Consider the following 14,900-nt stretch of genomic DNA (forward strand, 5'->3'; position numbering starts at 1 on the left):
ACCTCCTCTAATAGAATCTCGTGGATGGTCATGATCCAACAGAGTTCTAGCTTGTATGCACTGAATGCCGTCCATTGTCAGCAATGCTGATTGAATGTGCAGTTCAATCATTCTACACACTAACCTGGAGGAAAAGAAACTACTGTGTAAAATAGTTCCAAAATTATTATATACAAATAAAGTATTATACTTATGTCAGTCAAAACCATATACATATGCACTTTTAAGATGAATTTATTAAAGAGTACACTAAACTAAAAGGTTTATGTATTTTATATTAAATGCAGAACTTAACAATTCATGATAAAAAGATATCTTTTGAAAGTCCTAGAATAAATAAACGAATGACTTAGTGCATGGTAGAGAAGAAGATCAAGAGAGAGAATAAAAGGGAAAGGGCTTTTACTCCAATTATCATAATTAACTTCTGAATGCTTGGTTAAGATTAGTGATGGGATGCAATTGATTCTTTTTAATAATGAATAACTTTTATACTGCACTGATCAGAAAGCGCATTGGGATGCATAAACAACAAAATTATGTTTACTGAAAAGACAGATAATTTTAAAAGAAAAGTAATTATGTATATGATTCTTGTTATAAGAAAATAAAGAAATAAATCAATAAAAACTAATACAAGGATGGATGACTTAGCACAGAGCTCCAAAAAAAAAAAATTGTTTGAAAAGCTTCTCTAGAATGGTGATGTAACAAATTCAACAGAAATCTTTTTGAACAAAATGATTTCTGGGAAAGGCAAAGATGGGTTCTTGCTTGCAGCTCAGTACAGCATCAAACAGTAGAGCCACAGCTGCAGTGTAACTCACAATCCTCTGCCTCAGCCCCTAACTGCTAGGATGACAGGCATGTAACACCACTAGAACTTCTTTTTCCAAGGCAGTAAGTATGTCAGCTTTTTGAAAAAAAAAAAAAGTGCCCAAGGAATTCTTAACACACAAATGTATTAGCATAAAACTATAACTCTATCAAAGTTAACTATTGAAGGTATCAAACTAACATAACTGTGGTAAAATGGTTTTATTAAAACATGAATGAGATATGATTTCACTTCCCACCGAACACTATTAAAGAAAATAATAAAAAATAAGCCATGCGTCTGATATATGGTTCGTTCCCTATAGTACCTGCCATACAAGCATGAAGACCTACATTTGAACCTAGGAACCCCATAAAAATGCCAGCCGCGGTGTCCTCTGGAGGTTGAACTGAGATCTGAAGAGTTACTGGCCAGCCAGCCTAGAAGAAGGTCTATGCTCCAATGAGAGCATTCTATAAAATACAAAGTGGTCACCTCTCAAAGTATCCCTGAGGCTGACCTCTGTCCTCTATGTGCACATATCCCCAATAACCCATGAGACCACAAGACCACACACACACACACACACACACACACACACACACACACACACACACACACACGAAGTGGGGAAGGGGGGAGGAAGAGCAAGAGAGAATAACAGTGACATAGAGACAAATATTGACCAAAACTGGAGGAATTGATGACATCCTTCCTTGGGAAACTTCTCAAGAAGTCAAGTATGGAGTTATCCTATGACCCAGAAATCCTACTACTAGGTATATAAACAGAGATTTTTACAATGTCTTAAGACCAAACTCAGTATTTTCCTGCCAGTTTAGTTTTTAGCTCTGTGCAAACTATTAACACATCACTTTCTTTATGCTAGAAAATTCTTGTTTTATACAACCTATATAGCTTTGTTAGCCTTAATATGGATCTTTATGACTTCCTAAAAACACATTTTATAACTTTTAAATGATAGATTGGGGAAGAGAAAAAGATCAAAAATATTGAAGCCTATAAAATATCTAATGATTTTTAAGATCATCAAACATTTCTAGAATAGTAGTGCTCAGTGTGAACTGTTAAAAACTCTTAAAGAGAACAGTAAGCCAAACTCATTAATTTTAAAATTTTTTATTTTATGTGTATGGGTGTTTTGCCTGCATAGAAATGCCTGGTGCCTGAAGAGGCCAGAAGAGGGCGACAGATTCCTTACAGACAGTTGTGAGCTACAGGGTGTGGGAATCCAGCTCTTGTCCTGGGAAAGAGCAGCCAGTGCTCTCAACTGCTGAGCCATGTCTGCAGGCCCTAGTGAATTGAAGTCTTAAAACATATTTATATGAAAACTAGACAACTGAAGCCAGAGAGATAGTCAATTTTGTAAACTGCTTACCAGATAAAGAAGGGGTCTAAACAGCCAGGCCTGGTGGGTTGTCACTGTAACTCTTTTACACACACACACACACACACACACACACACACACACACACACACACACACGATCCTTTGGGCTTGCTTCCTAGCAAGTCTAGCAGAATCATGTCTGATGAGAGCCCTGTCTCAAAAAAGTAAATTGGAGCCAGGTGTTGTGGCATGCACCACTGACCCCAATTAGTATTTGGGAGTGAGATGTAGGCAGGTCTCTGTAAGTTCCAGACCATCCTGTTCTAGAGCTCCGGGCAGCCAGGGCTACACATTGAGACCTTGTCACAAAATAAAATAAAGTGGAGGAGCAATTGAGAAAAACACCCAGTGTTGACTCCTGGCCTCCACATGCACATGTGTGTCCATGGGCATGCACAGACACATATGAATTCACAGCTTTCCCAACACTTTTATATAAGAATATCTACAACTTACATGTTGTTTTAGCTTTAGGGTAAATTCAATAAAACCAGAAAAAAAATCTTGAGAAAGCTAACCAACTAACTTGTATAATGTAAGATCTCTTTCAGATATAACCTAGCATTTTTGCTTATATATCTTCTGTACATGTACGCTTTTCCACATAACTCTAATTATAGAATATCTTTGTGGGATAAGTTTCTAAGGGAAATGTCAGAAAATTCAAGGATTCTAGAAAAAAAATGGATCCCAAGAAAATTCTTAAAAATCATATTCTTCAAATGAGTTAAGGCTGTATACTATAGTCCTCATCAACGGTGGACTAAAAACAGATAATTCAGATTACTTTTCACAATAATAATAAATATTTAATGCAATCATGCAAATCACTTGTTTAAAATAGGTACAATTTTCTGACTTGTTTGCTTTTAATTCTAGCAAGGGAAAAAACTCCAAAGTTGTTTATTTTGTAGTTAAAGAATAGTGTGCCTGTGTGCATGTCTGCATAAGGATATTTTCTGTTATTAAGAATTATCCACCCTTTAAAAAATACCTTATGATAAGGCTAACTTCGCATTAAATTTTACTGTCCTATTTTTGGGAACCTTACTAATATAAGGTTTCAAAAGCAAAAGCACATTTGTTTCATCAACATAACCTTTAATATAATTTTGTATATACCAATGAAATTTTAATAATGGGTTTTTTTAAAATTGTGACTCCACATGCTATATACTCACTTATAAGTGGGCTTTAGCTATATAATGCAGGATAACTCTACTACAATCCACAGACCTAAAGAAGCTAAATAACAAGGAGGGTCCTAGGGAGGATGCTTAATTCTCACCCAGAAGGTCAAATAGAAGAGACACCTGTAGCAATTGATGAGAGGGAACAGGATCGGAGCTTACCATAGATTCCTGTGAAGGACCCCACCCAGCAGGGGATCAAACAGATGCTAAGTCTCTGGCTAAACCTTAGGGCAGAACACAGGGCATCTTATGGAAGAGTTGGGAGACAGAAGGACCTGAGGGGGACAGGAGTTCCACAAGGAGAACAACAGAGCCAACAAATCTAGGCCCAGGGGGAACAGCAGAGACTGATGCACCAACCAAGGACAATGCATGGAGAAGACCAAGACCGCCTTCTAAGATGTAGTTGATTGGCAGCACAGTCTTCATGTGGGTCCCATAGTATAGGGAGTAGGGACGGCCTCTGCATGGACTGTGTTGCCTACTCACTGATCACTTCCCTATAGCTGGAAGAGGACGAAGGTAGTCCAGATGAAAGCTGATAGGCTTGGGTCAGATGGCAGGTGAGGGAGTCTCCCCATTCCTGAGGCCTGGGGGAGGGAAGTGGGAAGGAAGATAGGACCAGGAGGAGATGAGGGAGGAGGCTACAATCTGGATGTTAAAATGAATAAATTATAAAAATAAATAAATTACAAAAAAAGAGAAAGAAAAAAAGTTTCTTTGACTCCTAAGCATAGGATCTCATTATTTATTATAATGGATAATATATAACTATATATACTATATAGAATCAATTACCATAAATATATAAAATGATTTTAAATATAAATTTTAGAATATATTTATCTAATATTTTCACATTTTGAGAGAATATCAAAAAGGATAGGATACTGTTTGCAGAGCAATGCCAATGCTTTTATAAAATATTTAAACATAAAAGCTGATTTGAAAATCTTTTTGATAATCAATAAGCTAGAAATGTAACAAGTTCATCTTGTTTGCTGTATTCACACCCAATCATTCTCACCGGAAGAAGACCAATGAGAATTTATAGGAAATCACAGAAGAACTGAATCCGGAGGACTTGTTGCCCTGCTTCGCCAGCAGAATGTGTGTGTGTTATCAAGGGCGTGGTCTAGATTCCACCCTCTGCCTCCAAATGGAGTAAAATGGAGATAATACTAATTTAAACAGGCTACAGGAAGTTTCATAATATCCCTATATTTTAAGTTTGGAAGAGGGCTTTCAAAAAAACCCAGAAAGCATAACCTTAGTTTTGACAATGAAAGGATTCATGTGTATAAAATCATTTTCTATTATAAGCTATTATAAATGCCTGCGTCAAAGTCATTCAGTATGACAGCCCTTTTCTTTTAAGCAATTCATAGTCTTCCAAGTGATTATTAGATATGATTTAGAGGAAGGATGTTTTAAAACAAAATAATTCAAATAGTTCTGAAATAAAAATTATGATAATTAACATTTATCTGGACTTAATTAAGAAAGTATAGATACTAGACAGTGTTAGATCTTTTCTAATATTTTAATCATATTTTAACCAATTTATTAGACCATGTCATATGGATGAAGACTGGTTTAAGTAAGTTTTACTTATTCTTGCTCTTATTCTCTCTCTCTCTCTCTCTCTCTCTCTCTCTCTCTCTCTCTCTCTCTCTCTCTCTCTCTCTCTCTCTCTCTCTCTGCCAACTGATAATATAAACAGGCTCTGGAGTATAAAGAAAGGACTGGAAATAAAACACTTGGTTCAAAACTCAGTTGTTCTAGGCCTGGAGAGAAAGTCTAGGATTAAGAGTGCTCTCTGCTTTTACACCAACCAGAGCTCAGTTCCCAGCACCCAGGTCAAGCAGCTAACAACTGTATGCACCTCCATCTCAGGAGGAATCTGATGCTCTCTCCTGGCTTCCTCTGTTCTCCCTTGTCCATATGTGCATGCATGCATGTGTACACACACACACACACACACACACACACACACACACACAGAGAGAGAGAGAGAGAGAGAGAGAGAGAGAGAGAGAGAGAGAGAGAGAGAGAGAAAGAGAAATGCTCACAAAATTAAACAAATATTTTTAATAACAATTCTCAGTTATTCTCTTTAGCATGCCTGAGGACAAAATCTAGTCTCAATTTCATTAGACTGGAACATCAATTCACTGAAGTACCTCACAGGCTAAAAGAATGTTCAGAGAAATTTTAACTGAGTAGTTTAAACATAAGATAATTGATGCATACTTTCCACTCAAAGTGAATAAACAGTTTGAAGTGCTTATATTTTACAGTTTTTACTATTGCAACCACAAAGCCTGCCTAGGTTCTTACTATGCAGGCAACACTCATAATAAGCTCAATAAGTCTAAAGCAACTTTCCTATCATGGGAAGATGGTCAAAGGCACAATGTACCCAGCCAGGCCTGCAGGCATTGTGTACCTAGCCAGACCTCCAAGCATCATGTACCTAGCCAGGCCTGAAGGCATCATGTACCTAGCCAGGCCTGAAGGCATCATGTACCTAGCCAGGTCTGAAGGCATGAGTGGCTGGTCTTATACAAGTCTGAAGAACATAATTATTACACACTTACCCTTTTGTTCTCTGAAGCACCTAAAGTCCACATTTCAAATGCTGAATTGTCCAAAATGATACTACTTATTAAATTCTTCATGTATTATTATCCAGTGATTTAGTTTAATGAGATGTATCATTGCATGAAAGCAATGATCCTGCACACTAACAACACTGGCAAGACATTTAGTGAAAACGTACTGTACTGTATAAACTTTCAACCTTGTTTCTTTTGCATAGAAAAATTGATGGCCAGAAATATGCATGGTGTTTAAAAACACATATTAATAGTCAGTTTAATGTCAGGCTTGCTCATCATGCACTGCTGCATATTACTTACATTTGAAAGGTATTAGCAAAGGCAGTTGAAATGATATATTTAATTGAAAATATCCATTGCCTCAGTGTCCCAGAGGAAGTTATACTTTATACCAGAGGAAGGCACACAGAGTATACAGGAGAGATACTGGAGGTAGATGCCACTTGAACCCTATTTTCCCAGATACAAAGAGCCTTTGTGGACTCTAATAGTTCATAAGAGTCAAATGATCTGTCATCCTCAAGAGGCAATTATTACGCACAAGAGTGAAGAAAAGGGCAAAAAGTGGCTCAGCATGACAATTATGCCATGTGTCCCATAGAAAAGCGACTTAATTTTGATTTGACTTATATATGATTTGAACTTCAACTCATGTCTGTACCAAGTCTGTACACCTTATCTCCTCTTGCAGTGAAGTTTTAAGGCACCAGCCTTCACACTTAAGAGGTGCTCAGAAACAAAAGCTCCTTAGACTTTATTGCTTTTAAAACAGATGAAGTGATCTCCCAAACCCCAAAGCTAAGAACAAACGGGCTAATAAGTATACTAAAATCTCACTGTTCCCATGAACTCAGTCTACCCAAACCTCATATAAAAATGTAAAATTCTATTGGGTTCTTAGCCAGTCACCTCAGTTTTATTCTCATGAAGACTAGGGATGGGCTCTTCCGAATATAAAATTGCATTTATGAAATGTTAGAATTAACAGAATTATATGCAACTGTCTCTTAATTAAATTCACAAGTAGTACAGTATATCAAATCATAGAAAAGAAAGCATGGGTTCTAACCACTTTGTCCTCCTTTGGGAAAACATCCAAGGAAGCAGAGCAGGGAGAGAAGAGAGAGAGAAACAGGAATGAGCGACACATTAATAAAGTGATGCCAATACAACAAGTATATTTCTTCAAAGTTTTAAAACCACATGTTTACAAAAAGCAAGTCCTATACTGAATGCACACACACACACAGGCTCTACCATGTACTGCATGCAACAACTAGGTCCAGTTCCTGAGTTTTAGAACTTAGGTCAGTAGGCTTAATTTTAAGCATTCTCCGGTACCAGGTGTCCTGAGACACACCTGTAACCCTAGCACTCAGGAAACTGAGGCAGAAATATCTGAAAGTTGACATCCACCAATAGCAAGATGCTTGAGATAGCAAGCAGTATCTCAAAAGCAAAAACAAAAAGATATGTCAATTCACCATATGTTGTCAGCTATTCTTGAAAATACTTTATTAAAATAAATAAGATGATAGTAAAATTTTATTAAATTACAGTGAAAGCAGTTAGATACAAAATCTAGAAAAAAATCTACTACTGCAAAGTGTCATAGATAAAAATGGGAAAATATATTAAGTATTTTAGGCATGGTTTACTCCATAACAATAAAAATATTATTTATTTATATTTATTTCAGTATTTTATCATCAGAAAAAACAGGTTCATATAATATTTTGTTCTTGTGCACAGACAACATTTTAAGCTAGACCCTCTTTAATTTTATTTCTTTAATTTTTTCCAAGTTGGGGTGATTTTAGTATAAGAGGAATGAATTAGCACAGGCTTTAGTATCTGATTCAAAGAAAAAAATATTTCCTAGCTCAGTTAAAAAAAAAAAACCTGAGTTTCACTCTAATGACTTCGATATACCAGCAGACAACTCTGTGGCAGCAGGCAACTCAGCTCTGTACTGGGACGTTAACAGCCTCACCAGCTGTGGGTATTCAGCCAGCAATAACCCTCGGCTGATGTGGCTGATGCACAGTGTCAGTGGCAGAACCTTGCAGACTATTGAGTATTGTAATCACCTCTGGGCCCCACTTGCAAAAGTTCATTCCAAAGTATGTATTTATAAACACTAAAAACCAGGACCGGGGATTAACAAGTACATCCTGTGGACCCTCTACATGTGACATTGGCTCAAATCATTTTTATTTCACTCTCATAACAAGATAATCACTACTCTTTTTTTGTAGTTATGGAACCTCTTGTTCAGAGACAACACTAGACTTAGATTGAAGTATAGGATGTGTTTCTTATACTCAGTGTCTTAACTTCCTAGGAAGAGATTCTAGAATATCCTATGACAATCCAGATGACCAACAACTACATGGTCAACTAAGAAGGTTGTTCTCAATTTTAATTGGTTTTTCCAAATTAGCAGAATTTCATGAGTGGCTAAAGCTTTAACGGTTTATAATAAGTTTCCATCACATTTTACACATTGTCAGACAACACGGTAAATTCTTAGAATAAACACTGAGAAATATTAAGGCAGTGAAGATCACAATTGTTCAATACTATACCACAGATCTCAAGCAAAAAAATAAATTTTGATTTCTTTATGAGTAATTCTACTGTAATAACATGGGAATGTGAGATTATAGCACTGAAAAATAATCTGTAGTAAATACATGTTGATATGGGTCTTGAATTTCACCAATGCTAGTGTTGGTCCTGTTACATTAGTATATATTTATTTTTATTTAGAATCTTAAAGCATAAAATTTTTGTTCTAACTTAAAACTATGGTACCGCAGATGACCAAGTTCTAAGTTGAACAAAATTCAGAAATTGCTTCAGGTGGGAATACAGCTCATAACCCCACCACTTAAGAAGGGCTCATCCATATTTTCCTTAAATCCTGTAATACTTCTTATAAGATGAACTTGGCACTGTTTCTCCAGCTTGATATTAAATATGAAATTTCTATTATGGGAGCACAGGCTATGTTGAAAGGCACAGTTTACCCTGTGCTTTACTATCTCTCGTTCTTTCTGAAAACAAATGACACAAAAACTACAATGGGTTTTCTTTCTTCTTTTCTTTTTGTTTACAAGAATTGTTTGTAGCTACTTCCAAGTCTTGTACAATCCTTAGTGAAACTAAGTTTACATCTATTTCAAAAATAAATGCTCAGGACTGGCGTTCTTTTGGCTTAGAACAGGAATCAATTATAAAGCTCCACACATGCGAAGTATCATTTTTAGTGCTATTTACAGCACTGTTCTACTGTTTTGCATCTTGTAAATAGACAAAATGCAGAAGGCTGTATTCTTGTGCATATTACACTTGTGCATTAGCTCCCGAGCACACACGTATTTACATGTTTGCAAATGTGGTAGTTGTGTTCAGCTCTCGGACACCTGGTGTGTTCACAGGACACTCACGTTGTTCGATCGCAGAGACACACGGCCCCCACAGCGTGCACAGAACTTGGTGCGACAATAGGAGCAAAGGTGGCCACATCCATCAGCAAACTTTGTTTTATGGCAGATTCCACATGTAGGGGCATCATCTTTGTGCTCTCCCTGGTAACGCCTTGCTTCCTCTCCGATTTTCCTCACTTGCTCTTTATAGCTTTCAAACTGTTGATGCAATCTCCTGGGCAAAAGAGATGAGAGGGTAAACTAAGTAAATGAATGAAGACAAGACAAACTCAACAAGCATTCCTAAAGCAAATAAAAGCTGTGCTGTTTGAGGAGGGAAAGCAGCACCTGCAAATCTTTCTCCATTAAGCTGAAAACAATGAGCAATCTATCCTGATGTACACATCCCCTGATCTTTCTTGATCTCAATCAAGAGCCCCCACCTTTACAACTTCCAGTGGTGTATCAACCACAGCGGCTAAGGAAAGCCCTCCCCCATAAGAACTTTTACAGTAAGATTCAACACCCTTACCCAATTCGTCGGTTAAATTTTCTTCATCTTAAGTTGCTACAAACAGAACTATTCGAACAAAACTCTGACCTATAGTGAGTCTCCCAGGAGAAGGATTTCTCCACACTTTAAGTGAGAACAGGGAGTGTTGAATGAAGCCTAGTCAACAGTCTTCGGCTGTCTCACTAGGAGAAAATCCTGGGGAACACCTGTGTGTCTGAATTAGTGGGCTGGACACGAGTGCTTCCTAAGATGCAGGCAAAGATGCCATTGTTAATTTTTGCAGCATACGATGCTCCACACAGGGTAACTGTGAGAGTTGGACTCCCCAGACACAGAAGGTGGTGAGCCTTCCGTAATCAGTGCCTCAGCACTGGGATTTGGTCATGTTTATGTGTTTCTTTTGAACCTCTTAACAGCTCCTGAGAAGAACTTTCTCTTTGCCATTGGTATTTTTTCTATTTAACGTCCATTTACAGCAAAAGTGCGTAAGCTCCCATGCAACACAGTTAAAACTTGACATGATTCCCAACTCAAAAGTCCAATGATTCCATTTTACGAAAGAATAATATACGTGCCATTTTGTTTACTGAATGTACAAATACCTAGTCAGTTCACTGGTGAATTGTTTGATATATTAACTACTTTATACTTTGTCATTAATACAGGACCAAGTTAGTAAGAAAGAACCAAGAATGACAATTATTTCAAAAGATGTTCAAAACAGAACTATGAGTCTCATACCTTCTACTGTATGAAATGATTGTGAAGAATGGAAGCAAAGAAATATCCACAATCAATTTAAGTAGAAATAAACTCTAAGTATAAGGGGAACCAAGAATAAATACTTATTATGTAGCCCCTGTCAGATCTTTGCTGTTAGGGCCACTAAGTCAAATCTAGTAAGGAATCAAATATGCTAAGGAAGAATTTTCTTATAAACGTATTCTATAATATAGAATATGATTTAGTATGGGTGTCAGTAGACTTTTCGGCAAAGGTCAGATAGTAAATATCTTAGCGTTTATGAGCCATATAGCATTTGCTGTAATTACTCCACTCCCACTGGACTGACAGGAAAGCAGCCATGGATAGTGAGCAAATGAATGAGTGTGAGTGAATGCTAATAAAATTTTTATTTGTATAAAGAGAGACAGTAGGCTAGAATTGGCTTATAGGCCAGTCTGTCAGTTCTTCATTAGCATTTGTTTTATGCATTATAGCGTAATGCAAGTGCTTTAGCATTTGTTTTAAGATACAAAGGTTTCAAAACAAAAACCTCTTGGTATTTCTAAATTTACCCTTAATAATTTTACACATTTTTAGCTGGGCGTGATGGCACACACCTTTAATCCCAGCACTCAAACCCCGCCCCTGCCAAAAAAATAATTTTACACATTTTATTAGGCCCAATCCAAAGGGCCTCTATCTCATGGTTTTAGTGTTTTTCTCTGGTTTTGGTCTATGTATTGAGATTGAATCCAGGGCCTTGTGCACACTGAGCACATACTTTAGGACTAAAATACACATTTAGTCCACAAAGGAAATCTTTGTAACATATGAGGCTCTGGCCACTGAGATAAAACCCTTTTCAACTGCAATCTTATGGAACTCCATTTGTTCACTCATAGGGAACTTCATATATTTTAATAACTCATCATTACTATTCCTGTATATGACACTTGTTTTCAACTAAACAGATGCACAATTTGGCAAACAAGGAAGACATGGACATTATTGATAATAGCCAATATGCATTTTATATGTGCATGTTTATGTATTTAAATATGTAGTTATATTTTTCATAGTCCATTCTGAGGGAAAATACATGTAACTTGCAAGTGAGTTCATACTGAAGATGAAATATCTGCAAAAGAAACCCTCACCTACTCCCATAAAACAGTAAAAGTGTTGGCTAAAATGCTTTTTAACTTGAAATGTATGCTAGAGGAGGAAATAAAGTGTACAACTAGGCACAGGCTCCTGGGGAATCTGTGACCAAGAGCTTCAATTCTCATTGTTATACAGTGAAAGTAGGTGCTTTCGCACTTGAAATAAAATGTATGATATCCAACTCAGCAGTGGAAAAAACATAAAATTTGGGGGAAAAAAGTCAATACAAAGGATTTGTGTTAAAAATGAAAACATGAAGTGACAGAGAAAGAATGGTGAGTACGGCAGCAGAGATGACAGAGATAATGACCCGATTAACAATCATGAGTAGAGCACAGTGCAGCATGACTATCAGACAAAGATGTCCATGACAGATTGTTTAAAAATCTAGTGAAACAGGGTTTGGAACGACAGACTCACACATAGTATGACTTGTGATTCCTAATGACCTGGGGGCCATTTCCATTAACCATGAAGACGGACAGAACGTTCGAAGTAACGGGAAAAAAGATATTTCAGGGAAATGATTTTATTTTTTTTTAAATTTGGGACGGGGGGGGGGGGGAGTTTCCAGGCAGGGTTTTTCTGTGTAGCCTTGGCTGTCATGGACTCACTTTGTAAGACCAAGCTGGCCTCAGACTCACAGTGATCCACCTGCCTCTGCCTTCCAAGTGCTGCGATTAAAGGTGTGTGCTAGCATGCCCAGCCAGGAAAATGGTTTTTTAAAAAAGCAAAAAAAAAAAAAAAAAGTGAATAAATAAACTATGGTATGATATTTAACTAAAAAGCATTGTTAGACTCAGGGGGTACACATCTGTATGTTCTACGATCTGAAGGCTGAAACATGAAGATTAAGCTTAAGCCTGGGTTATACAGCAAGATATCATCTCAGTCACACACACACACACACACACACACACACACACACAGAGAGAGAGAGAGACAAAGATTACTTATTATTTAAAATGTGAACTTAATGTTTTACATAGCATGTTTGGACTTAACTGGATAAAATATAAAGAGCAGAGAAAGTCATCTTCAAATTTTATACTTCCTCCTTTAATTGACAGGCCAAATAGATAAAAAATACATCACGATAGAGGATATTTTATGATAAATACAATGTTTAACCTAATGGAAAAATATGCCTAAGCATAAACATGCCTATGATATGTCTGCACATGGACTGCATAGGTGTGTGTAAATTTCTGCATCAAGCGCATTATACCAGCTGGCTGACTGAGATGGTGACTCTGCGTCTGTTTTCCCCTCTCACATTGTTTAAATACATATATGAAGCTTCTCAAACTCTGTGCCTCAAGATATTCGAGGGGGAAGTAGTTTATATTTGTTCTCTCTCTCGTTCTCCGTGTGTGTGTGTGTGTGTGTGTGTGTGTGTGTGTGAAACATTTTATATTAAAGAGGAAATGATCATGTCTAGCTCATCAAATATCACCAAATAGCAAAAGAATGCAACAGAATTACAAAGGTAAATACATTTAATGATATTGACATGTACAAAAGAACTAATCATGCACTTGATTAGTTTTCAGAAGAGATACATGCATTTAACTCTATAATAATTTTGTGGAACAGATAGTGACATTTACATTTTATAGACAGGAAAACTAACTTTTGTCTGAGACCTTTATTTTCAGTTTCTATGTTGACACTGCATTCTAAATTCGCCTTCTTAAGACACTCTCCTGAGCTCACATAAAGGTTGACAGTAAATATGGATTCAACTTGCAAATTAAAGTATTTCTTGAATCATGTATTGCCAAACAATGTAAACCTTTGGTGAACTTCAGCTGAAAAACATGAATGAAATCTGACAATGGAAAAGCAAAAGCTACAATGATGAACTCATTCCACGAAACTTGATTCTCCACAATGCTTTCATTACTCACTCTTCAGAATAATTTCATTATAATCTATCTCTCCGTAGAATCTGTCCCCAAACTCCCTTTTTATCAAACACAAGTGTGTTACTGATAAGATGAGATTTTTCCATTGATATGTGAAGGAAGGCCTCTGGAGTCTTACTTTCTCTATGGGAGAAGCAAGAATAGATCCAGGGCACTATGACTTATCCCAGACTGGGTACATAAATGACGGAGATAGCTCTTTCCCAACCCTTCCCACAGAAGTTCAGGAGACCATTCAGACATGTTTATATTTCATCAAATCGTCCTGTTTCACTGGCCCAAGTTGGCCTGTGCACACTTCTTCAATAGTCTCATATACACTCCAGCAATGGTCTCAGGAATAGGCCATGTTTATAGAAATGTTGTATACATCCGAGAAGAAGGCATAATGAGAGGAGAAAGATCGTGACCTGTCCCTGGCTGGAGGTTTCTCATACCTTCAAATTCATTCCATTATTTTGGCATTTCTCCCTTTGGTTACAGGTAAGTCCATTATTCAAACTCAAAGATGCAGTAGCTTAGGTCCTATCAAGCTCATCAACTGTCTTTTCTAACAGGTCCCTTCAACTTGCAACAGGTATTATAAGAGGAAGGCAAGCAAGAAGGAGAGGAAAGGAGAGAGGGAGAGACACAATTTATTGCACCCATGCCCTCAAACCTGCCCGTAACCTGTAATACTCTAATAAATTATTCTCTTAAAACAAGCTTAATGACCTTCCTCAATTCAAATTCTTTAGCATGTTCTCATATGTCATAGTGTCAAGACACTATCTTCAAAATGAAATAGACCTCTGGGACCGAATTCCAGTAGTGAAACCATCAGCACCACACATACTTTTTGGCATCTGATAGTTTAGCACTTAAATCAATATGTGACAGTGTTGTACCATGAATTAAAAAGTGAAAATACATGCTTTAATATGTGATATTACATTAAATGAGCCAGCAACTGTAAATTCATCTGTGAAGTTTATTTATAGTCTTCAATTTTGGAATTGACATGTTGTTATTGATTAGCTAGGTTGGCAGAGTCACAGACTCCAACTGTATATACACGACATCAAGTGTTATAAGACGATGATATTGAAATTTAAGT

At 36.9% G+C, this 14,900-nt stretch overlaps 1 protein-coding gene across 29 annotated transcripts in view; it reads right to left on the reverse strand.

The window, feature by feature from the left end:
• The window catches only part of RIMS1 (regulating synaptic membrane exocytosis 1), a 487,053-nt gene that overhangs the window by 277,233 nt on the left and 194,920 nt on the right, over positions 1–14,900 (reverse strand). For all 29 annotated transcript variants that reach the window (XM_084753104.1, XM_084753101.1, XM_084753098.1 and 26 more), the window contains 2 exons: positions 9,494–9,707; positions 7,111–7,122 (listed from right to left, as the gene is read on the reverse strand). In XM_084753104.1, the coding sequence (XP_084609230.1) occupies positions 7,111–7,122; positions 9,494–9,707 (226 nt within the window). The remainder of the gene's footprint in view (positions 1–7,110; positions 7,123–9,493; positions 9,708–14,900) is intronic.

The sequence above is a fragment of the Acomys minous genome (genome assembly GCF_964271855.1).
Source record: "Acomys minous genome assembly, chromosome: 13".
NCBI lineage: Eukaryota > Metazoa > Chordata > Mammalia > Rodentia > Muridae > Acomys > Acomys minous.